This window comes from Trichogramma pretiosum, unplaced genomic scaffold (assembly GCF_000599845.2).
Source record: "Trichogramma pretiosum strain Unisexual culture from Peru unplaced genomic scaffold, Tpre_2.0 scaffold17, whole genome shotgun sequence".
In the NCBI taxonomy this organism is placed as follows: domain Eukaryota; kingdom Metazoa; phylum Arthropoda; class Insecta; order Hymenoptera; family Trichogrammatidae; genus Trichogramma; species Trichogramma pretiosum.
Genome location: NW_019641225.1, coordinates 2,318,642 through 2,344,083, shown reverse-complemented (window position 1 = coordinate 2,344,083; position 25,442 = coordinate 2,318,642). Strand labels below are relative to the sequence as shown.

At 36.3% G+C, this 25,442-nt stretch overlaps 5 protein-coding genes across 5 annotated transcripts; 2 read left to right on the top strand and 3 right to left on the bottom strand.

The window, feature by feature from the left end:
• Positions 1-2,901: 2,901 nt before the first annotated feature.
• Positions 2,902-3,962, top strand: LOC106649125. Its single transcript, XM_014366400.2, has 5 exons — positions 2,902-3,030; positions 3,123-3,198; positions 3,475-3,566; positions 3,641-3,758; positions 3,879-3,962. Exons 1-5 carry the CDS (start codon positions 2,983-2,985, stop codon positions 3,947-3,949), a joined length of 405 nt encoding a protein of 134 aa, XP_014221886.1. The 5' UTR covers positions 2,902-2,982; the 3' UTR covers positions 3,950-3,962.
• Positions 3,963-6,919: 2,957 nt separating this feature from the next.
• Positions 6,920-8,944, bottom strand: LOC111693493. Its single transcript, XM_023458184.1, has 4 exons — positions 8,826-8,944; positions 8,638-8,752; positions 8,171-8,570; positions 6,920-7,029 (listed from the first exon to the last, which is right to left on the bottom strand). Exons 1-4 carry the CDS (start codon positions 8,858-8,860, stop codon positions 6,920-6,922), a joined length of 660 nt encoding a protein of 219 aa, XP_023313952.1. The 5' UTR covers positions 8,861-8,944.
• Positions 8,945-14,067: 5,123 nt separating this feature from the next.
• On the top strand, positions 14,068-16,083 carry LOC106649206 (probable ATP-dependent RNA helicase pitchoune). The gene is made up of 6 exons (XM_014366498.2): positions 14,068-14,405; positions 14,480-14,800; positions 14,874-15,181; positions 15,258-15,410; positions 15,492-15,665; positions 15,739-16,083. Exons 1-6 carry the CDS (start codon positions 14,150-14,152, stop codon positions 15,997-15,999), a joined length of 1,473 nt encoding a protein of 490 aa, XP_014221984.1. The 5' UTR covers positions 14,068-14,149; the 3' UTR covers positions 16,000-16,083.
• Positions 16,084-18,398: 2,315 nt separating this feature from the next.
• LOC106649188 (ankyrin-1-like) lies at positions 18,399-20,494 on the bottom strand. Its single transcript, XM_014366475.2, has one exon. It carries the CDS (start codon positions 20,211-20,213, stop codon positions 18,525-18,527), a length of 1,689 nt encoding a protein of 562 aa, XP_014221961.2. The 5' UTR covers positions 20,214-20,494; the 3' UTR covers positions 18,399-18,524.
• Positions 20,495-20,780: 286 nt separating this feature from the next.
• On the bottom strand, positions 20,781-23,467 carry LOC111693492 (zinc finger protein 35-like). Its single transcript, XM_023458183.1, has 3 exons — positions 23,391-23,467; positions 23,167-23,324; positions 20,781-20,813 (listed from the first exon to the last, which is right to left on the bottom strand). The coding sequence occupies exons 1-3, from the start codon at positions 23,398-23,400 to the stop codon at positions 20,781-20,783; spliced, it is 201 nt and encodes a 66-aa protein (XP_023313951.1). The 5' UTR covers positions 23,401-23,467.
• Between the last annotated feature and the right edge of the window lie 1,975 nt (positions 23,468-25,442).

Sequence of the window (25,442 nt, the reverse complement as noted above, 5' to 3'; positions counted from 1 at the left end):
TTAATATCTGTATATTTTCTAGATTGTCATGTGTTTGAGTATAATATCAAAAATTCGTAGAAGTGATGATTTAATGGGTCGAAAAATAGTTGAAAATATGTTAGGAAAAATTATGGACTACATTTCAATAATAACAAGTTAATGGTTCTGTTTGTCCAGGATATTAATTAAACCGCGTATAAACTTCAATATTTTTCTTTAGTTGTGTTCATACCAATGGGTACATTCGTTGGTACTGCTCCATTACTAGTTCCAATTCTGGGCTCGTGGATACTACCAGGAAATCAAACATTTCAAAAAACTTTGCCACTTCTTTATGATTTTCACGTGAACACGGATAAATACTTTGGTTCTCTTTATGCGCTCCAGTTAATATCTATAAGTCACTTGGTTTGTATCATTTTGGTCCTAAACGTTTTTCAATGCACAAGTATTCGAGTCATTGCAGGCCAATTTCAATACATGCAGTGCGTGAGGAAATTAAAATCTTATAAAGAACAATTTTTTTATCATCCTCCTATAAATCAGGATATTCAATTTTGCGTATTAGGTACTATTTAAGAGAAACTGATAATGGATATTACAAATTTCGTGAAAACAAAAAAAAGGCTTGTAATTTCCTTATAAAAAGATTGAAACAAATAATTAAAAAACATTATCAATGTATCGAGTGAGTAATTTTCAAGTCAATGAGATTATGATATTCTTGTGATAATGGGATACTATAATATGTTTTACAGGCTTTACAACTTACAACAGAGCATATCCAATCCAATAATGTTTGTGTCGCTTCTCGGTGCAACGGTTGTTCTCGTTACAAGTGGGACTTCGGTAATGATCATAAATATTATATATCTTAGTCAATGTTTTAATGTCTTTTGAATCATGCCATGATGATAATTGTAAAGTAATCAATTAAGTTCCTTTTCGAGTCTACGCTCGATTGCACATACATTTCAATTCAATATGATTAGACATTTATTATAATTTTCTGTTATTTGTAAAGTAGCTATAATGGTTAACAAACATTTTTTGTTTGATTTATTTAACATTAGATTCAGAAAAAAACAGAATCACACCTTTTGTTTTTATGATTTGATTTGTCTCAATAATTTAGGCAGTGTTGTCAACCAAATCTAATTTTGTGTTAGCTGCAAAAATGATGGTAGTATATTGTGGTGCACTAGTAGCACTGATAATTATGTGTACTCCTAGTCAATTTCTATATAATGCCAGCTATAACATGTTTCTTGAAAGGTAACATTCTTGTTAGAAGCTCAAAATACTTTCTTAATGAACAAATTAAAATTACTTCATTACAAAATTATACAATCTATAACAAAAATTTTTGCGTAGTTATTGCATCGATTGGTATGAATATCCACCAAGAGCGAGACTTTTCATAGTATTGCTTTTATTAAGGCTGCAAAAAATTTTCGTATTAACGGTTGGGACAATCATCGACTTAAATTTCGAAACTTGCAGTGAAGTAAGATAATTTAACTCATTGATTGCGCGCACATAAACACCACATCGAGTACAGTGTGAGTCGTTCAATATGATTAAGAAAAAAAAACATACAAACTCAACGAAGTAAAAACTTAAAAACAATAGTAGACGGTTAGATATAAGCATCAACCCTACTTCGCTGTATTTAACATTTTTAATATTATCGAAATAAACTACGCACAGTGTACTGGAAAGGGTGGTTATCATGGGTCATCGAACACATACTTTCATTTTGAAAAGTCACGATTTATTATAAAAATTTCATTTCAGGTCATAAAAAAATCATTTTCTTACGTCGCAGCTTTCAGATCGCTTTACGCTACGCTATAATTTTAAACATTTTTTCTGCGTTTTTGACTTGGCCCAAATCATTTCAAACCTGGTCGTGGTTCGGACATCATGCGACAAATATTCGCGGAAGGAGCGAGCGTCTACATCTTAAACGACAGCGGAAAAACAAACACGGACCGCAATCCAGTCCGATTCATAACCGAAAGAGGTTACGTCGGCAGTGAATGTCAGTCAGGACGGCGACTAGTTCCAGAATCGCGTCGCAGGATTGGAGGATTTTAAGTTTTTTGTTTTTGTTGCATAGTTTATTAAATTTAACTTTGATTAAAAAAGATACTATTTCTACTAGCCTCTTGAGTATTTCTATGATTAACCTTGCCCTTAAAAATTGTAACTGCTCACGCAGTTCTTTCGACAGCAATATTAATTAAAAAACTCAATGAAAATCACGACAATGTTTTAACGAAATAAAATGACTATCGAAATTTGCAGTCCACGAGATGCTCAGGTAACAGCCACGAGCAAAACAGAGCCGCAGGCCGCAGCAGAAAGCTCGATGTCGTATATCCGGACTGGCTACTGTACTATACATTATCGCGGTTTTTCGTCGAAAACAGCGCATCTTTATTAACGTGGGGATAAAAATTTAATAAAACTAATAAAATTACGAACAATCTCGATTGAATCATAATTAATAAAAATCATGCTCAATAAAAAGTTATGCTTTCTACGAGGAGGATATAATCTATATAGCGTGTCTATCCACACCTCGAGTGCAAACACGTCGATACATACACACGTATACATGGAGTATGCATTGAAGCACTCGAGTGTATGCGTGGGTGTTTGTATAGATGCATTATATATACGTAAACGCAGAGAGCTTGCGGGCCTCGAAAGCACATGGCTCAATAACGGCGGCGGTGGTGGCTACTATGTGTGCTCTACTTTTTCTGTGCGCGTCGTCGCCTCGTAACCCCGTGCGGTCAATCTTCTTCTTTTTCATCTCTCTCTCTCTCTTTCGTGCCTACTACGCGAATAACATTACATCCAGTGTCCGGTGTCAAACGTTTGCGCGCCATTACCGCACAGTAGTAGTGTTCGCGCTGCGCGCTTAAAAAAGGTCACTCGTCGTGGCGGGCGCGCGCGGGGCAAACGTAAAAATTTTTTCGCGAATCAGCCATGAGACTGATCGTTTTGTTCTTTATCTGCGTACTGAGGGTACGGGCGGTGAGTAAAACGATTTCTCGCCTTAAACTTCGTGGAATTATTATTATTATAGCTGTTGCGAGTGATGGAATGGTGATATTTTTTTTTTTTAGGACAGTAACGGCTCGGATCTCGGCAGCAAGGACGATGACATGGTGACTTGCCTCATCAACAGCGGTCTCGATCCAGGTAAAATTAGTGCCAATACAAAACTTCGTAAAAACGAAAACGTTTATAGTGTCATTGACTCGAATGTTTCATTACGAGTAACGATTTAAAATATTTTTTTTTGATAAGTCGAATCACTTATCGAATTTCTCGTTTTTATTTATTTGTTTTTTTATTTTTTTTTCTGAAAAACCCAGAGATGCGTATAGATTCCTTTTTTTATTGACTTTTTAAAACTGAAAAAAAATCGTAAAAACAAATAAATCAAATTGATGCGCGCGACGAAATAATTTCCAGGCATTTACAGTGGACAGAAAATCGGTGCCAGCGCGCCCACAGAAAACCAGACCAATTGCTACTTGGCCTGCATGTTCAAAAAAATTGGCTACGTACGTATATGCTGCACCATTCACGCAACTATGTAACCGTTCTTATTTTCTCTCGCTCGCATTTGTACTCGCAGATGACCAAGGACGGGAGCATCGACGTGGAATCGATACTCAGCACCAGCCACGGCCTGAGGAAGCGAGCCAAAGCCAGACAGAGATTGGACGAGATCGTTAACCAGTGTAACATGCACGGTAATAATACGTGTGTCCCGATTATTTGTAACGATTTACGCGCACGCGTGACTACATATAATGACGCGAGTTTCAATATATTCTTTATATTTTGTCATTGTTTTTTGTTTTTTGCCACAGCCAAAGATGACGTTTGCAAACTGGCGAGGTGCTTTCAAGATCTTCGCAAGTCGTTGCTGGAAAAAAACTGAAACACCTGATGTCTCCTCGTTCTTTTTTTTTTGCTTGAATCGTAAATAAATCCAATCAAAAGATGCTCAACTTTGTCTGTTTTCATTCGTTACTTCTTCTATTTACAATGCTTTGGCCAATTAATATGGTTAAGTGTAAAATAGGCATCTCCAGGTGGAGTATGTCAACTTTTCATGCTTATAAGCATCGAAAAGTGAGCTTCGGTTTTCGTTACATTGACGTAATTTACATCAAATGTTAAAATAATATCTTTATCAAATAATAAAATGATACGATTATTAAATTATAAAAAAATTATAAAAGAATAAATCAATTTTTGTCTCGTTGAAAAAATTTGAACACGGTTCGTTTGAAATTATCCAACTATAATAAATGTGAAGAGATTTTATAATCGAACGATTTATATTTTATAATAAAGACTTTCGTTGATGGAGGTGAAAAAAATCATGTATCCTTTTATACTTTGCAATTTTCTTGCAGCCGGACAGCTGGTCTTGAAACTTTGGATGAACCGAACTAAATAATCACTAAATTATTGCCTAAAAAAGTTTCCATTCGGTGTAACTGAGTCCAATGACATTTGAATTGCTTGATTTATTGATATTATAATACTATAATTACATAAATTTAAGTATGAATGATAGTCGTAATCATTTAATTATTTAAAAATTCAATAAAACAAGGGAAATCAAACGTAAATTGTGAAAATTCACTAAACTGCAAATTTCATTTTACATAATAGTCCAACTTTTATAAATTCTAATTGAATACGAATCGCATCCGAAGTGCAAACTTGGAATGTATAGTAAATTCGTCAATTAATTCGTTTCTTCTTAATCCAAGAGCAATATGATTCACAAGACCATCGCTACAGTCATACGCTTTATTTGTTGATTTATAAATCATTTGCTCAAATTACGTTTATGTTTGTTTTTATTATTGTTTTACTTATTCATGAAAATGATCTCACATAGACACAATCTAATCTGGAGCAAACACTATGCAAAAAATTATTGAGTAACGTTTGAACAAATATTTTGGCTGTATTATTTTATTACCAGCTAAGCGAGCGATAATTTTTTTTCTCTTACGTATAAAAATGCGCTAAGCCGACCTCTCGCTGACAGTATAGTATCGTTCGATCGCGGTTCGAGTGTCAAACCGATTTTGTACAACATGAAGGGTTTGATCTTCATCTTTGCCCTGTTTCTCGTAGCCGTTTCGGTGAGTAATCAGTCGACTCGTGAATTTGAATTGAAAAAAGTGCTTATGGATATATCGTTGACTTTTTAAATATTTCATAACAGGCTCAGTCCTCGGAAGCCGATGATTACGATGATAAGGAAACAGAGGAGAAGTTTTTGGAATGCATCGTCGGTGGCTACGGCAGGAATATAAGTCAGTGTCCATTGCACTTTTCGATTCGACTTTCCCGATGTATTTTCATTCGTATAACGATCAAATGAATTCATTCTAGGCGATTCGAGCGTCGATCACAACGCGACCCAGTTGACTTCCTGCTTCTTGGCTTGCAGCCTCGTAATCAGCGAACTGGTAAATTTATAGTTGTAAAATTTACGAAACCAAACAAACTGTTTTTTTTTTTGCTCATATTGTACCCAACAGGTTTACGACAACGGCACATTGAACATACCACTCATCGAGAAGACTTTCGCGGATGAAATTGCTGCCAGCGATTTTCCCCTCGTAGAGGTTTTGTCCGAGACTTTTTACGGATGCACGAAAGGTAAGCTCATGGGTTCTGTAATACACTTGCTATTTCGTACGATTTCGTAACGTTTGAAAAAAATCGAAAATTTCGCAGATTATCCCGATCACTGCGACTGGCAATTGTGCCTGAACCAAAGACTGTTGGCCTACTACCCGCCGGAACAGACGAAGGATTGGTTTTTGGGATGGTTCGACGATAATGGAGATCTGGTCAAGAACATTAGGGTCCTGGGAAACAGGACGTTCGAGTTATTGACTAAGAAATTCAGTCCACTGAGACAAGTTAATTAGATTTCATTGTTTGTAATAGAAAATAAAAAATAAAAAAAATTGAACCACAGACAAACATTTATAAATCCTAGCTGCCTTCATTAATCAAGCTTGTGTGTTTTGAGTCGCTAAATGAAAAATTCAATTTACATTAAAATATAGACAACTTTTTGCTGTCTATATCTTATTCTGTATGGCAAAAAATTGTAATTCAATCATTGATTATAAGAAAAAGAATTGACAGGAATTTGATAGCCCATAGATTTTACCAAAGAATAACCCCTAAAAATACTTGACACCATCAGCATTATATTTTATTAAGTACTATCAACAATTTATCATATAGTAGATCGTTCTTTGTGTCACATAATCTTTTTTTTTTAATTTTTTCGTAATAATATTCATTGAAAAGGAAAAAGTTTAATTTTTATTAAATTTGTGTCATATAATTGATGCTGAGCGCAGCAAAGTCGTACACATTCGATATTGCTAATTTTCGATGTTTTACTCTAACTGCGATAACTCATGCAGGGATAAACCAATCAATCTAAAAATTTAAAATAGCATTGTTTTGGTGCTGATGGAGTGCTGTACACTTTTTTAGCGACATCTGTATATCCTAATATATAAAAAATGCCTTTTTATGCAATTTTGAGTTTTGCACCTCGCGACATCTCCACTTCGAAAAAACGTAATTTTTGTTTGCGATCAGTCTTACTTGTGTATCGGTATTTAACATTGTACTTATGATAAGTATATTATAAGTCGTGTTTTGAGTACAACTATACTGAGCATAACATGATTGTGATATATAGTATAATTATGTCGTGTTTCAGTTAACATTGTACCGATGACAATTATATTATATGTCATGTTTTGAGTATCACTACTGAGTAAAAATGTATGATATGTTTATTCATTATATGATAATAAATAAGTATATATTAATTTATGATTTGTTAATTTATTTATTTGTCTCGATATTTCATCATTTGGCGCGGTATTGATAGGTACGTTTTAAGATCATTTGTATTGATCTCGTGCTTGGGTATTGCCTTCATGCACACTTTTGACGTGTCTGCATAAATATTTTCTATGTTTAAATTTTTTTCCTCATAAAACACAAGCGTGATCAATGTCTTCGTGCTGCGCTTTAATGTGACTTATAAGACGATCCTTTTGAGAAAATGTCTTGCCGCACTTATTACAATAAGTGGTCTTATTATGCATCAAATTCATGTGTTTTTTAAGATTACCCTTTAGTGTGAATGTCTTTTACACTTCGCAAGTAGGTGTCATACCTTTATGCATCGCATCGATGTGACTTTTGAGATAACCTTTTTGTGGGAAAGACTTTCCACATACACCACACGCATGTTTAACACCATTATGTACTGAATCGATGTGGACCTTGAGATTACCTTTTCGTGAAAATTTTTGACCGCATATATTACATGGATGTTTAACACCATTATGTACGCCATCGATATGGATCTTGAGTTTATCCTTCGTTTGAAATTTCTTTCCGCATATTTCGCAAGTAGGTGCCATACCATTATGCATCGCATTGATGTGAATTTTGAGATGTCCTTTTTGTGTGAATATCTTTTCACATATACCACACGTATGTTTAACACCATTATGTCGCTCGATATGCCTCTTGAGATCTCCTTTTTGTGTGAATGTCTTTTCACATATACCACACGCATGTCTAACACCATTATGTACTCCATCGATGTGAATCTTGAGTTTATCCTTCGTTTGAAATTTCTTTCCGCATACTTCGCAAGTAGGGGCCATACCATTATGCATCGCATCGATGTGACTTTTGAGATAACATTTTTGTGGGAAAGACTTTCCACATACACCACACGCATGTTTAACACCATTATGTACTGAATCGATGTGGACCTTGAGATAACTTTTTCGTGCAAATTTTTTACCGCATATATTACATGGATGTTCAACACCATTGTGTGCATCGATGTGAGTCTTGAGTGCAGCTTCAGTTACGAATTTCTTCCCGCATACTTCGCAAGTAGGTGCCATACCATTATGCATCGCATCGATGTGAATTTTGAGATGTCCTTTGTGTGCGAATATCTTTGCACATATACCACACGTATGTTTAACACCATTATGTACTGAATCGATGTGGATTTTGAGAGGACCTTTGTATTTGAATGTCTTTCCACATACACCACACGCATGTTTAACACCATTATGTACTGAATCGATGTGGACCTTGAGATAACCTTTTCGTGCAAATTTTTTACTGCATATATTACATGGATATTTGGTACGATTGCGTGCCTTATCAGTTTGGGTTTTGCGTTGACTATTTTGAGCAAATGTTTCTTCATTTGCATCAAATGCATCACTGAGTTCACCATCCAAATTCAATTCCTCTTTTACTTCGTCGACCATTTCTTCTTTAATTTTCTTTTGAGTCTGATAATCGCAACTATTTTTCATATGCTGCCATTGATCTGGATAATCGTCCTCGATTTTCTTGACTACTAATAAGTTAATTCCGAGCTTCTCGTCCTTACATTCGAATTCTATTTCCAAATCGTTATTAGGTCCAGAATTTTCATCATTTTCACGAAGCCCATAAATCTGGAAATGAAATTAGTAAAAATACTTGATCAAAATATTGACTAAACAGTCCCACATCAACACTTACTAAATTTTCTCGACAAAAACTCGAGAATTCGTCGTTTTTAGCATCGCATGCATTGTCAATTATCTTATAATCTTCATTTTTAATTGGGGAAACATCATCTGGTTCCTTCTTCACTCTGTAATATTTCCAATAATATAAAGTGTTATGCCATTTTTTTTTAAATTTCATTTTCACGAAACAAAAATTACCTGACATCAGAGTTATATACATCACTGAAGTCCATGTTTATCACTCGGAACTTGATCAACGACTAATTGTTTTGTAATGATGTTACACATCGAGCTAGGTAACATAAGTGTAATAATATTTACAAATCGTGAAATGAAAGTTTGAGAAAATTTATGTCAACAGAGACACTCTAAACTTATCATTTATTATTGGAGAAATTATACTATTGATCTCGTAATAAACAATTAGCCATTTTCTTTGAATTGTATCTTATTACAAAGAAATTATAAATTATTGAAAATGAACTTATGATGTGTCCTATACTCCTTTTCGCATAATTTTTTTCGACGCGCAAAATATGAAACAAAGTTAACGTGAGCGAATGAAGGGTTTATATACATTTTTATATTACACTAACGCCGAATGCGTGACTACAGTCGCATCTATATCATTTACCATTTTTACACAACTAGCGAATATCGTACATCTATGTAATCTATGTGTGATAAATATGCATGGTTAGTCATGTAGTCAAATATATATCTATATATATTGTCACGTGGGCACACCGGGCCAGCTTAACGCGTACATGCAGCTCTATATGTGTTGGCATGCCATGTGCCAATTCCTTTGGTCGCAACGTTGTCAATACACGCTGAGCACAAAACATCGATAAGTGAAATCTATTTCGTACGTGCGAATTACGAAAACCTGTATTCATATATACCTATACTAATGTACATGTAGGGAACACCAAACAAAAAAATACGCCCTATTTTTGTGTTATACTTCCAATTATACCAATAATAATTTTAACGGCTTTACCAAATTAGCTGGCACAAAAAACTCATTGTAACATTGATTTATTATGATACTCATTGAAGCTACTATTATTAATTTCATACGGCTGAAACAACTATTATAATGATGTCGTATGCTATTTCATTATTTACCATTCAGTCGCTCAGCATTTTGCAACTGTGGTTGCCACTAGTATAATTTCCTCTATAATGAAATTTTAATAATTTAATTTCACTTCGTTTACATTGATACGTCTGATTTCTTACGATATGATTTGTAATATAATTGAGTTTTTTATGCAAAGTGTAACGCAGCGCTATCACATGGCACCGTCAATATTCAGAGGCAGAAAGCCATGCATTCCATTCGCAAAGTAAACAATTAGTCCAGTCAAATTAATTTTGAACGTGAAAAAAAAACGCGACCGGCGTTTCTCACCGGGATTCGTTAGGATTCGATGATAGGAATGAAGTAATAACAAATGCCACAGTTGAGTCGATTGGAATTTAAACAATTCGGCTCTTTGAAATTAGGAAAATCGGTTTTTCGGCTAGACCCCGGGCCCGAAAATAGCAATATCCCGTTTAGCGTAGCGGCCGGGAAATGCTACTTTCGAGCCGCTGGTATGTAAAATAGCTTACCGGTCTAGCACAGTAATATACTATTACACTCGTGTAAAACTTATTCTTGCATAATTTAGTTGTGTATAAGTAAATTTCAAATGTATAAATCTTAGACGTGTAAGTTTAACCAAGTGTAGAAATGTTTTGTAATAAATATTGAAAAAAAGCGTTGAAAATCATGAATACAATTGCAGTTTTTTTCTTCGTTAAAAATTTTAAACCCCTGGCTTGTTTGAAAATTATTGATAAACAGTGATCCAAAGTCGTAGTAAGTAAACGATAAGTACAACTTGTCTTTTATAAAATAAAAACAAAAGAACATATTCAAAGAAATTTCTTAGACTTGTGTATTCTCATAAAAAATGCATTAGTAGAAAAATCACGTTACACTGGCAAAGTAACATGGTACTGAAAAATTATTTTTCAGTTTAATCGTGTACATCGAACATGGCTATTCAAGTTGAAGAACTTGAAGAAGATGGCAATTGGTACGGCGAATTTCTGAAGTCCAAGGCTTCGTTTCAATTAAAAATATTAAAAGTCAGTTTCATGTACTTATTTCAAAATAAAAATGTGGGTTTGATCGGCAGATCATTCGTGGTATTGTGGATAGGGACACAACTGCTTGGCGTAGTATATATCAATTAAAGTAACCATCGTATTATTTTTAGAATTTAAGATTGTTTATTCTTTTTTCTTCAGATTGTGAAGTTTATTGAAGATACGAAAGAAAAAGGACTTGACATACGTTCTGCTGAAAGTTTATTTCAAATAGTTACCGGATTCATGATAGTGTTTGATTATACCTACGTTTCTGTACACTACAAAAAGGTTTACTATTATTACTATTATCATTATTTCTTTATACGATTGGGTAATAATAAATACCTGTTACTTTGCATTTTCTAGATAATCATGTATTGGAGTATAATGGCAAAAATTCGTAGAAGTGATAATTTATTAGGTCAAAAAATGGTTGATAATATGTTGGAAAAAACAATGGACAACGTTTCTATAATAACAAGTTAATGATTCTGTTTGTTCGGACTATTTAAACCGAGAATAAACTTGAAATATTTTTTTTAGTTCTGTTCATACCAATGGGTATGTTCTTTGGTACTGCTCCATTACTCGTTCCAATTTTGGGCTCGTGGATAATGCCAGGAAATCAAACATTTCAAAAAACTTTGCCACTTCTTTATGATTTTCACGTGAACACGGATAAATACTTTGGTTCTTTTTATGCGCTCCAGTTAATATCTATAAGTCACTTGGTTTGTATCATTTTAGTACTGAATCTTTTACAATGCACAGTTATTGGAGTCATTGTAGGCCAATTTCAATACATGCAGTGCGTGAGGAAATTGAATTCTTATATAGAACAATGTTTTTATAGTCACTATTTTCATAATATTCAATTTTGCATATCAGGTACTATTTAAGAGAAACTGATAATGGATATTACAAATTTCGTGAAAACAAAAAAAAGGCTTGTAATTTCCTTATAAAAAGATTAAAACAAATAATTAAAAAACATTATCAATGTATCGAGTGAGTAATTTTCAAGTCAATAAAATTATGATATTCTTGTGATAATGGGATACTGTAATGTGTTTTACAGACTTGACAACTTACAACAGAGCATGTCCAATCAAATGATGTTCGTGTCGCTTCTCGGTGCAACGGTTGTTCTCGTTATAAGTGGGACTTCGGTAATGATCAAAGATATTATATTTTTATCAATGTTTTAATGTCTTTTGAATCATGCCATGATGATAATCGTAAAGTAAATAATTAAGTTTCTTTTCGAGTCTAAGCTCGATTGCAAACATTTCAATTCGATATGATTAGACACTTATTATAATTTTCTGTTATTCAGAAAGTAGCCATAATGGTTAATAATAATAATTTTTTGTTTGATTTGTTATACATCAGATTTAGGAAAAAACAGAATCAAACCTATCGTATTTATGATTTTATTTGTCTCAATAATTTAGGCAGTGTTGTCAATCAATTCCGATTTTATGTTAGCTGCAAAAATGATGGCAGTATATTGCGGTGCACTAGTAGCATTGATAATTATGTGTACTCCAAGTCAATTTCTATATAATGCCAGCTATAACATGTTTCTTGAAAGGTAACATTCTTGTTAGAAGCTCAAAATACTTTCTTAATGAACAAATTAAAATTACTACATTAAAATTTATGAAAAAAATGTTTGCGTAGTTATTGCATCGATTGGTATGATTATCCACCAAGAGCGAGACTTTTTATAGTATTGCTTTTATTACGAATGCAGAAAATTATGGTATTAACGGCTGGGACAATCATCGACTTAAATTTCGAAACTTGCAGTGCAGTAAGATACATTAACTCATTGACTGCGCGCACATGAACACCACATCGAGTACAGTGTGAGTCGTTCTATATGGTTAAGAAAAAAAAACATACAAACTCAGCAAAGTAGAAATTCAAAAACAATAGTAGACAGTTAGATATAAGCATCGACCGATACTTCGTTGTGTTTAACATTTTTAATATTATCAAATTAAACTACGCACAGTGTACTGGAAAGGGTGGTTATCATGGGTCATCGAACACATACTTTCATTTTGAAAAGTCACGATTTATTATAAAAATTTAATTTCAGGTTATAAAAACATCATTTTCTTACGTCGCAGCTTTCAGATCGCTTTACGCTACGCTTTAATTTCAAAAATTAAAATAATTTGTATTTTATGTTTGCCGTTGACCAATTCACTCGAATGTCACTTTAATTCAATGCACGTGGAAAAACTTTTAGACTCGATAACATCGTTAATTGTGTTATTATCTATTTAAATTATTTTATTTATTTAAATTAATAAAATTCTGGATAATCATGATTTAATCATAATTAATCAAAATCACGCCTGAACTTTATCCGATATCGATAAAAAAAGATAACATGAAAAGTTATGCTTGCTACAAGAAGAATCTATATAGTGTATCTATCTACACCTCGAGCGCAAACACGTCGATACATACATACGTCAAATATTCGCGTACACACACATGTATCGTATGTATGTGTTCGAAGGTAATTTTGGGTTAAATTTCGTTTGTAGCAGGTAGCTCTAGTAAACGGCGTTAGTCTAGTAAGTAGGTTTCTTAGAACATTGTAAATAATGACGTGATGAGGAAATACGTTTTTTAGAGGACTCTTAGCCGAATTACTAAATTTTCAGCTATACGGTTACTAGTTCGCAATCCATTTAAACGCGTTTCTAACGGCCGTTTCTAACCGAATGTTTCTTTACTCAGTAGACACTTTGCCATTAACATCGGTTAAAACTTATAAGTTATAATCAAACGCGTTATAAAAAGAAATGGATTGCGAACTAGTAACCGTGCTAAACGTGTGTATAGAAAAAGCAATTTTTCTATATAAAAATTAAAAACCTGTGCTCTTTATTCCAAATGATGACAATTTAAATCTTATCATAAAAATCACGGAGAAAAGATAGATAAAATTAATAAAATTAATGGTATGACTTATACATGCAATAGATGCGGAAAGTCAAAATGTAAGCTCAAAGTCCACTTTAATGCAATGCATAATGGTATCAAACATGGATGTGATATTTGCGGAAAGAATATCTTGTTCGAGCACAATCTCAAAAAACACATCGATCACTTTACACAACGGTGTCAGACACGCATGTAATATTTGTGGAAAGACATTCGAATTTAGCGGGGCATTAAGTTGCATATCTATAAGCCAGAGGGAGCGCGAAACGCACTCCTCAATCGCATACACGGCGTCGACTGCTTCGTCAAGCGTACAGTGCGGAAAAACACGTGGGACAAGTAGTAAACAAATCGTTGCATTGAAGTTTGTGTATTGAATTATAGTACCGTACGACAGATAGTTTTTCACCATGTCTGACGCGCACAAAAAATCAGAAGATGATAGATCCTTTTCATCATTGAAGGATAAGGTATCGGAGGATACTTTAAAAGCAATCGCAGAGATGGGATTTACAAAAATGACTGCCATTCAAGCTGCAGCAATACCTCCATTATTGGATGGACATGATTTGATAGGAAGTGCTCAAACGGGTTCAGGAAAAACTTTGGCTTTTCTCATTCCAGCTGTGGAGCTAATTCGCAAAGCTAAATTCAAACATTATAATGGTAAGAAAGAGTGGATCATTAAATCATTAATTTTTGGTTGTTTTTGTAATTCTACAGTTTGTGTTCATTTTCAGGTACTGGATGCATAATCATTTCTCCCACTCGCGAGCTGTCGATGCAAACTTTTGAAGTATTGAAAAAATTGATGGCAACAAACCACAAACATACTTGCTGTCTTTTAACGGGTGGCTCACGTACTACCCTGGATGAAGTTGAACAGCTGAAAAGAGGAAAGAACATAGTTGTTGCAACACCTGGTCGTTTACTTTACCATTTACAAAGTACTAAAGATTTTTACTTTGCACGTCTTCGGTGTTTAATTATCGATGAAGCTGATAGAATTTTGGATGATGGATTTGAAAAAGAATTGAAACAAATCATCAATATTCTTCCAAGTAAGTTACAGGTTCCTATAGATGATTAAAATTTGGATTGAAGACTTAAAGTAATATTAATATTTCATTTTAGAAGAGAGACAAACTATGTTATTCAGCGCCACCCAAAATGAAAAAACAGTGGCTTTAGGAACACTCGTATTGAAAGCATCACCAATTTACATTGGTGTACACGATAATAAAGTTGAAGCTACAAATGAAGGTCTAGAACAAGGTTACATTGAATGCCCCACAGAAAAAAGATTTGGCACGTTACTTACATTCTTGAGAGAAAAAAGGAGAAAAGAAGAAAAAGTGATGGTATTTTTCAGTTCGTGTATAGCTGTGGAGTTTTATTACAAATTTTTCTTCAACATCGATTTACCAGTCATAGAATGGCATGTAAGAAACAATTTTAAGTTGCTTAAATGATTCTGTGAATGATTAGCCATCAAATAAATATTATTTATTTTCATAGGGAAACCAAACACAAGCTGACCGTACTAAATCATTAAAGAAATTCTGCAAAGCATCATCTGGCATTTTACTGTGTACTGATGTTGGAGCAAGAGGACACGACATTCCAAATGTGGATTGGATTGTTCAATATGATCCCCCACAGGAACCAGAAGTATGTATCATTAAAAGAATTATTATATAACAAATGTATCAAATTTTAACTTGAAAAATTTATTTTTATTTATTCCTTAAGGAATATATTCACAGAGTAGGTAGAACTGCTCGAGGTGAAGGCAGTACTGGTAACGCAATATTGTTTCTCCGTCCTGAAGAGCTCGGATTTTTGAAATATTTAAAACGAGCCAAAATCCCCATAAATGAATTTGAATTTTCACAAGGAAAAAAGATACCTCATTATCAAGCTCTGGTAAGTAGAATAAATTGACTTTCAAAAAATGAAATCATTAGAGCAATTGATAACAAAAAATAAATTATTCCAGTTCGAAGAGAAAGTTCTGAAAAACCCGTTCTTCAAAGGATTGGCACAAAAAGCTTTCAGATCGTACATACGATCCTACGAGTCACATCGTTACAAACATGTTTTTAACAGAAATACATTGGATTTAGCTAAAGTAGCCAAATCGTTTGGATTGCCGTTTGTACCAGAATTGAGTTCTCGAACTAACTCCGATACGCGACCTCTTAAAAATTTTAAATCATCCCGCAACGTACAAGATAGAAAAGGGAAGTTTTCGCGATAAGTTATCTATCGCCCATCTATTGTGCAATTGTAAATATCTATGTAATATTGAGTGTTATTGTTAAAAAATGTATTGATTTTAATTTGGAAAAAAATACAATAAATTGTTTGAGATATAAACGAAGAATTCCAAAATTGTCATTTGAATTTTTTTTTAATCCTGTGAGTTTGAATAGTGTTGTATTCGCTGATGTCTAATGAATTTAAGATGTAAGAGTAGGGTGAGCTGTGGACATGAAAAATGTCCTATCAAAAATCAAGTGGTTATCAAATAATAAACGATTGTTGTTGGTAATTTAAAGGTAAATTTTACAGACAGTCTTGGGAGGAATTCCCAAAAAATGTCTGTATGATGCGCGCGTGTGTGTATAGAGCATCATTATCTCGAATAAGCGAGACATAATTATTCACCTGCAGACGAAGCGAGCCCAAACCAGACAGAGATCAGACGAGATCATTAACCAGTGCGTAATTTACACGCTAATATGTGTGCACAAGCTGATTATCATAAATAATTACATATGCACCCAAAGGCACGATAGAATAGCGATTCGCATACGTGACTGTAATAATACATCGAGTGAGTTTAAATAATTTTTCTTGATCTTGTTTTTTTCACGGTTGTAAAGATGACTTTTGCAAATTTGCGAGGTGCCTACCCGGAAAAAAACTAAGATAACTCTGACGGACTTATTGCCGAAATTGTTTGGGCGTCGTTTTTCCTTTTAACTAATACAGTAAAATTATATTCACAATCTTTTTTGATCATTTTCAAATATAATTGGGAAATACTTTCACGGATCACAAATCGTTCAATGCAATGCCAGAAAAATTATAGTAGTCGTTCTCTATGATTTTGCGATTTATGTGCAATTGGTTAAAAATTAAAATTTGTATGTACCATTGGGCTACCTATTTAGAATATAGAAAGAGTACAGAAAGTATTAATTACATAGAAAAATAACGTAAAGAAATCAAAACTTCATCTTATTTAGTATTTAGAAAATATATCGACTTATACGATTATTTTAACTTTGACACTTGCACATGAATTGAATTTAAAGTATATCTATTGGCGTTCATATTATACATTGCCACGAGTAAACCACTTACAGATTTTTTGATAAAGGTACACTCGCCATCTAACGGTAGAAGCTCAAAGTGGTCTAAATTTTATGCAGTAAAGAAATCACTAAAAATAAACCAGTCAATGCCTATACATATTATCAAACATTTAAAATTTAAAATTTTTGATCGTTAAGTCCTTATCAATATCAAGCATTTCTCATCGGAATTGTATCTAAAAAAATGAATTGACTTCGTAGACGATCAAAATCTGCTAAGTTGGAGCGAGGCGGCCGCGCAGGCCTTCGCCTTCTTCCTGGCCGGCTTCGAGACGTCCGCGTCCGCGGCCACCTACGCTCTGCTGGAGCTCGCCATGAATCAGGACATACAGCGCAGGCTTCAGCGGGAGATCGACCAGGTCGCCGACGGTCCGGAAGGCTTCACCTTCGAGAAGATCGAGTCGATGGAATATCTGGACATGGTATTGTCGGGTAAGCGATCCACGCGAGCGCGCAAAAAAAAAATTAATATTTATTCCATTGAAATGCATTGTACAGAAACGTTCAGAAAAAGCGACATCTATTCGCGACCCAGCGAATTCGATCCCGAGCGATTCAGGCGCGAGAACGTCGTGGCCAGGTGCGGCTCGGCGCAGCTGCAGTTCGGCGCGGGCCCGAGAAACTGCATCGGCAAGCGCTTCGGCCTGCTGCAGGCCAAGCAGGCGCTCGTGACAGGTACAGACTCCCAAGCACGGCGTGCTGCTGCATGTGGAAAGACGAAGAAAGCAAACCGATGATGATTAGGACACTTGGCTTTTGTGCGAGGGGCTAGTAATTCTGCCGAGAGATAATAAATTTGTACAGTTTTATAACGAGCCGATCGAGAGCGTATGTATTTGCCGATATGTATCGCACTCCTGTCTACAGGATGAAACAAAGAATAAAAGAGTTTTTCACCGTATAACACCGCCTGAGAGATTGATTTATCTTTTTACGACGAAAAATAAACGAGCGAAAAAATCAAGAATATTTCGAGTTTCCCTCGACTCGAGTCGAGAAAAATTCGTCTACCCAACAAAATTTTTGTACTTGCGCTCTTTTAACGTATTCAAGTTTTCGATTGCACTGTAGTATTATTTTTATTCTCATAATTATATTTTTGATGTATGTTTTGATCTGCACATTCTAGACATTGTTCAAGATTCTGGTTCCCCTCGGGTTGTGTTTTTTTTTCGTATAAGTCATTCTATTTCGAAATTGAAAATTGAAAAGATTGCACAGGTTGCAATAAAAATTGGCGAGAAAAAACATTTTCCGACGAAATTTAATTGAAAGAAAAACAATTTTTCATTTATTTGAGCGATATGGAAAATATGCGACCTTAAATAACACTGAGCCCCGAAAAATATGGCAGATAGGCTTATCGTCGCTGATTCACAGATTGGCAGTCGATCTTTCATTGTTAGTCAAGCTCGGCGCCTAGTGCCTCCAAATATCGCGACGTTTTCTCATAGTTGCTGGGTTTGCGATCCCTTAACAAGTTCAACGGTGTTCTACCATCGATGGTCTTGGCATTGATCTCCACTGGTTTCTGTCTCTCGGCATTGACTTCGAAAAACTTTTCCAAAAACCGATTGCATTTGATGCAGATGACGTGCAGAGGAGTCCATCCCTCGTTATCGGCCAAATTCGGATCGGCGCCCGCCCACAGAAGCTCTTCGGCCATCCTCGTGTTTGCGTTGAACAGAGCCAAGGACAGCGGAGTCCGGCCCGTCGTGTCCCGAGCATCGATCTCCACTGGCTGCCGCATGTCGGCGGTAATCTTGAAGAATTGCCGCATTAAATCATAGCAGCTTATGCTACTAAGAAAGTGCAGAAAGGTCTGTCCATTATGATTGATTGCATTTGGATCGGCGCCCCTTCTCAGCAGCATTTGAAACTTCCTTCTGCTGCCCGAACACACAGACATTTGCAATGGTGTCCAGCCCTTGTTGTCCCGAGCATCGATCTGCAACTTCTCTTGCGTTTTGTCGACGATCTGAAAGAATTGCTTCATCGCTTGGTAGCATCTGATCTTGGTAATGAGGTGCAGAGCAGTATATCCATCCTTATCGGCCAGATTCGGATTGGCGCCGTTTACCAGTAGTATTTCGGACGTCCTCGTGCTTCTGTGACGTATAGCCAAGTGCAGGGCTGTGTTACCCTCCTTATCCGGGACATCGACCCACACTGGCTTCCCGATGTCGTTGGCGATCTTGAATAATACCTCAACGAACCTGTAGCTATCGAGTCTCTGGCAAATTAAGTGCAGAGGTGTCGATCCTTCCTCGTTGACCAAATTCACATCGGCGCCTCTCGTCAGCAGTAATTCGAACGTCGTCACGTTGCCGCTCTCCACAGCCAAGTGCAGTGGTGTGTTACCCAAGCTGTCGCGGACATTGATCTGCACTGGCTTTCCGTGGTAATCGACGACCTCGAAGAATGACTGCAGCAATTCCACCCGAGCATCCCGGCAAATAGTGTGCAGAGCAGTGGATCCATCGGCATCGAGCCAAGTCGGATCGGCGCCTCTTCTCAGTAGCTCCGGGGCCAACTGCGAGCCATCGCGCAGAGCCGATCGTAGCAGCGAATAACCTTTTACCAAAAAATTAGGATTCTGACCGTTTTGGAGAAATTTCCTGACGAGTCGCTGTCGATTAGGGACAAAGCAAGCCGCCTGAAAATGAGTGAATCCACTTTCGTCGATGTAGTTGAGATCAAATCGGTTGTAGATTACAAATAGCAACTGGGCCATGTTCGTCGCGGTTGCATCCCAGTTGTCGATTTTGGCGCGCAAAACGAGATGTATCGGTGTGGTGCGATGCAACACGTACTGTCCGTCTGTGCCAACTTTGGGCTGGTCTCTGTAGCCGGTGTCAACCACGAACTTGATGAATCGTATTCTTGCCTTCTCGTCGCCCTCTTGGTCCGTTACGGCGTACGAGAGAAGACACTCGATTTTTTCGGGTCGAAAGATCTCTAAAAGATCTGGTAATGGGCCCCGCCAATTTTGGATAACACGATATATGCCATCAAGGAGCAATCGCCGTTTTTCCTCTTCGCTCACTCGACTGGCAATGCTTATCAAGCTCCTCCAATCTAGAGCTTTCATTTCTATCGTTTTTCCTACTCGAGAACAACTGGCACAGTCACTAATAATTTGAGTTTGTTTTTCTTCTCACGAAAACCACACTTGCTGCGGTCGATGCGACTATTCACTTACTCTATATACGATAGATACATAGAGATTATTAAAAATTAAAAATTTATAGGAGATACGAGAAGGCCCGAGCTTAGAACGAGAATAAGTCGTTGACTTTGGTACCTAATTGAAATCGTCGATCCAAAGTAGCAGAAGCAGCTCCTTTGAATAACATAATATACGTATAGGCAATAACAACAATAACACACGACTGACTTGACACTCTTTTCTGACCGATTTTAACGACTTCGATTATAAACACATAGGGTAAAAGTGGGTGTTACTACGATCTTTTTTTAGGTTGTTTTCCAACCTTCGATATTAAACGTTGTAAAAAGATTTGCCTAATAATCTTTTTTTACGTTATTGTTCAGGATCTGGGCTAAACAATTCAAATATTAAAAATTGTTTAATTCCAATTTAATAAATTCCCTAGCAAATATGAAAAATTAAATGATTAACACAGGTTCAGGGCGCTTAAGGAAGAAGGCTTATAGACTTGGAGAGCTTCTATAAAAATTTCAAAGAATGTAGAAAATATTTATTGGTTTAAATCAAATAATTTAATGGTTAACACGTTTGTTAAAAAACAAAGCACAATTCGAGATAGTAAACAAAGGTGTAATAATTGTTGATTATCGCATTAGGTTCAGGTAAGGCACAATTATTCTGGCACAATATTTATTAAAATTCAAGAAAACTGTCTATATAATCGAACCGAAGAAATCGATTTGCTTCTTTTGGATTCCATCGCAGCGGTCAATTTTTTTTTTGAAATTTAAGAAAATTATCTATATGAGTATCGATATATATTTACAATAGTCAACAAAAAAAATCGTCGCTTTTGATTTCAATAACTCTTAATGAGAAGTTAAGAGAACTTCATTAAAATTTTTCTGAACTTGAAATAGAATATTTTGAAAATATATTATTACGCTACTCACTAAAAAAACTCATATTTTTCGATGGGTTTGAAACTAGATATCCTCACACATATTTTTCGGGAGAAATCTTAATGATCCTTGTGGACTGCCATTTGATGCCTAAATAAATTCTCTTGTTGTCCGAATATCTTCTCGCACTTATCACAAGCGTAATCTTTGCAACCTTCGTGTACTGTTTTTTGATGCCTAAATAAATGGTCTTTTTTTCCGAATTTTCTCTCGCAATTGTCACAAGCAAAATCTCTTCGACCATCATGAACTATTTTCTGGTGTGCAAGCAAATTCGATTTCAGTCCAAATTTTTTTTCACATTTGTCACATGGGTAATCTTTCCGACCTTCATGGACTGTCCATTCATGCTTCATAAAATGTGATTTACTACTAAATTTCCTCTCGCATTTTTCGCATGCATAATCTTTGCAACCTTCGTGTACGACCCTTTGGTGGTAAAGCAAGTTCGATTTTTGTGTAAATTTCTTCTCACACTTGTCGCACTCGTAATCTTTGTGATCTTCATGTACTGCATTTTGGTGGGTGAGCAAATTACATTTTGATCCAAATTTCTGTTCGCATTTTTCGCATGCAAAATCTTTACGACCTTCGTGAATTATCCTTTGGTGTTTGAGTAAATGTGCTTTCTGTCCAAATTTTTTCTCACATTTATCACATGCGAAATCTTTACGACCTTCATGTATTATTCTTTGGTGTTTGAGCAAATGTGGTTTCTGTCCAAATTTTTTTTCACATTTGTCACATGCGAAATTTTTACGACCTTCGTGAACTATGCTCTGGTGCCTCAACAAATCTGATTTAGTTGCAAATTTTTTCTCGCATTTATCGCATGAGTAGTCTTTCTGACCTTCGTGTACCGTCTTTAAGTGGATTAGCAAAGAGGGTTTTTGTCCGAATTTCCGTTCGCACCTGACACATGCGAAATCTTTACGTCCTTCGTGGAAAGTTCTTTGATGGTTCAACAAACCTGATTTACTTCCAAATTTTCTCAAGCAATTATCACATGCAAAATCCTTCCGATCTTCGTGTACTAATTTTTGGTGAGATAGTAAATACGATTTGAACCCAAATTTCCTTTCGCACTTGTCACATGCATAATCTTTGCGACCTTCATGTACTGTCATTTGGTGTCTGATCAATTTCGATCTATATCCGAATTTCTTATCGCACTTGACACATTCGTAATCTTTGCGACCTTCGTGTACTATCCTTTGGTGCCTGAGCAAATGCCATTTTTGTACAAATTTTTTCTCGCACTTTTTGCAAGTAAAATCGCTGCGACCTTCATGAAATTTTATTTGGTGCATAAGCAAATGATGTTGACGTGCAAATTTCCTCTCGCAACTATCGCAACAATAATCCTTTCGACCTTCGTGTACTGTTTTTTGGTGGAAATTCAAAGACGATTTTTGTCCAAATTTTTTCTCGCATTTGTCGCATGAATAATCTTTGCGACCTTCGTGAACTGTTTTTTGATGTAAGAGCAAGTACGATCTTTGTCCAAATGACTTTTCGCACGTGTCACATACGTAATCTTTGCGACCTACATGGATGGTATTTTGGTGCTTGAACAAATCTGATTTTTTTCTAAATTTTTTCTCACGCCCATCACAGGGGAAATCTTTGCGAACCTCATGAATTGTCTTTATATGCAAGAGCAAGCCAGGTTTAGTATCAAATCTTTTCGCACATATTTCGCATAAATAATTCTTGAAAACTTCGTGAAATATTGTGTTATGCTTAAGTAAAATTGATTTATTTTCAAATTTTCTCTCGCACTTGTCACATGAGAAATCCTCACGACTTTTGTGGACCAATTTTTGGTGCGTCAACAAAGTTGATTTTTTCAAAAATTTCTTCTCGCACTCGTCACATGCAAAATCATTGCGGCTTTTGTGTTCTGATACTTGGTGTCTGCTCAAATGACTTCGGAACTGAAATTTCTTTTCGCACTTGTCGCATGCAAAATTTTTTTCTTGATTGTGAATCGCGTCTCGGTGCGTCATCATGCTTGATTCTAGTGTAAATACCTCCTGGCAAATATTGCAAACGTATTGTTTATCACCTAAAACAACAATGTCATGTTTACTTGAATTATTTTCCGAGAAAAACCCCTCGGATTTTCTTTTACTTTTGTCCATTTTGGTGTCTAAAATAAATGATGAATTTTGATGCTACAGTAATTTAATGAGTGAAATTGATCTTTCTGTATTGTGGTTCGTTTCGTCGAGAAAGACAATATTAAAACTGATTTGTTTTTACAATAAACATAATCAGTGCGTGAAGGGACGATTTCAAAATTGTTTATGGTAATATTGTTTATAATTAAGTTACCGATCGATCTGTTTATACATTGTCCTTCCAAATTTGAATCAGTTTAAAATTTTAACTTCATTAATCTGTTTTCGAGGGATTTTTTTTAACCTTATTAAAATAAATCTTCAAAACAACTCTCTGTTCATAAAGATCGAATAAATTGCAAAAGAACAATTTTTTCATATGAGAATCGATTGTTTTTGTGTAAGTGAATAGACCAATGGCCTAATGACATGACATGTTTGAATATAATAAAAACTTAGCGAGAAAAGGTCGATTGGAAAATTGAAAAACAGCAGTATATTTTTACTAAACCAACACGGACTTTTTTTACCTCCCATCTTCGCAACTCCTACTTCCCGCCGCGGCCGGTAGGTGGCCACCGAGCACGTATTGCGCTCCCCCGCGTGACTGGACCCCACCAGGGATTAAGAGAAGACCAAAAGAGCCCGTCAACATGTCGAAAGGCGAAAAGTCGATTTCAAGGCCCGAGACGAGGGCGGCAACAGGCCATTGCACTTGGCTATATAAGCGCTGGGGCACACGGAAGGCGGTCGAATTACTGCTGAGAAGAGAGGCGCGATCCGAATTCGGCCAGCGAGAAATGGATCGACTCCTCTCCTTATGGCTTGCAAGCGTCAACGCCAGTCCCATGCGTTTGCGGATTTAATATTCAAGATCGGCGAAACAGTCGATATAAGGTCGTAGAGTTCGATACGAAGGACAAATTGCGCCGGACACCTCTTCAATGGGCCCGTGGCGAATCTTCAGCTGAACGCATAAAATGACATCGAAGATCTCGGTATTCCCGTCCGAAACTTTCTATCAAAACCACCTGAAAAATGGTGTTTCGAATGAAGGCAGGAGTTTCGAGAGGAACTTACCTGTTATTCTATTGCAATCTATAGCAAAGCTTCGATTTTTCCAATATTTATGATACAGGGCGCCGAAATAGCATCTTACCGAACGGAGCGGCGAAGTAGCTTCTTGCTGCGAGGAGATATCGACACGATCAAGCTCGCCAGTAAACCATTTGTATAAAATAAGCGAACGTGTACAAATTTCTGAAATTGTTATTAAGCCAACTGTGCTTAACTTACTAAGTATTAATCTGTGATGCAGGAAGTGCATCAGATGCTCGGTTGCCCGGCGAGCCTCTGCGTAGTCGTTGTCGTCGGCCAATAATAATATAATTTGAATATAGTAAATCATTTGATCGCGGTATTTATATTTTCATGTGAGCAACGATGAGAAGAGAAAGGACGTTTGGCAGCTTGTCAACACGACGTATAAGTAACGACAAGTCAGTTGCCAACGAACTGGCGAGATCGATTGATCGCGATCGTGTGTGTGCGAAATTGATCCGAGTAAGTGAGTGTGTGTGTGCGGCGTCCAGGGTGACTCTCTGGATGTCTAGGTCGACTCTTCGTCGAGTACCACGGGTGTAATCACCTTAAGCTCTCTGAGTGAGGAGTGTGGCTAACTCGACGAGAGCTCGAGTGCGCGGAGAGTGTATGTGTGTGTCTCGACGGCCGGACGAGAGAGAGAAAGCCGATCATCGTCCCACCATTCGAGGAGACGACGAGGCACCCGGGCTCACGACATTTGATTGTGTTGCAGGAGGAGAGGAACATCAGCAGGACAACCAACAACGTCTACATCGAGCACTACGAGTGGTGAGTCGGGCCACGAGCTCCGGTGTATATGTGTTCCCCTCTGAGCCTCGCGCTCGGCGTGTCGCCGCGCGAGCGTGCCAACGACCCAGTGTCCTCGGGCCGATATGTATATTGTAGTACAGCGATAAATAAATCGCCTTATATTAATTGAATCGATGTGTCAACGGTTATTTGCATGCATGAGCCCGAGT

Coding starts and splice junctions, on each gene's coding strand:
- LOC106649206 (XM_014366498.2), top strand. CDS start 14,150: ATGTCTGACGCGCACAAAAAATCAGAAGATGATAGATCCTTTTCATCA. Junction 15,182..15,257: donor TACCAGTCATAGAATGGCAT/GTAAGAAACAAT, acceptor TTATTTTCATAG/GGAAACCAAACACAAGCTGA. Junction 15,411..15,491: donor ATCCCCCACAGGAACCAGAA/GTATGTATCATT, acceptor TTATTCCTTAAG/GAATATATTCACAGAGTAGG.
- LOC106649125 (XM_014366400.2), top strand. CDS start 2,983: ATGAGACTGATCGTTTTGTTCTTTATCTGCGTACTGAGGGTACGGGCG. Junction 3,199..3,474: donor CAACAGCGGTCTCGATCCAG/GTAAAATTAGTG, acceptor AATAATTTCCAG/GCATTTACAGTGGACAGAAA. Junction 3,567..3,640: donor TGTTCAAAAAAATTGGCTAC/GTACGTATATGC, acceptor TTGTACTCGCAG/ATGACCAAGGACGGGAGCAT.
- LOC106649188 (XM_014366475.2), bottom strand. CDS start 20,213: ATGAAAGCTCTAGATTGGAGGAGCTTGATAAGCATTGCCAGTCGAGTG.
- LOC111693493 (XM_023458184.1), bottom strand. CDS start 8,860: ATGGACTTCAGTGATGTATATAACTCTGATGTCAG. Junction 8,753..8,825: donor GTATATAACTCTGATGTCAG/GTAATTTTTGTT, acceptor GAAATATTACAG/AGTGAAGAAGGAACCAGATG. Junction 8,571..8,637: donor GTTTTTGTCGAGAAAATTTA/GTAAGTGTTGAT, acceptor TTTCATTTCCAG/ATTTATGGGCTTCGTGAAAA.
- LOC111693492 (XM_023458183.1), bottom strand. Junction 20,814..23,166: donor GTCATTTGAGCAGACACCAA/GTATCAGAACAC, acceptor AAATTTTTATAG/AAGCTCTCCAAGTCTATAAG.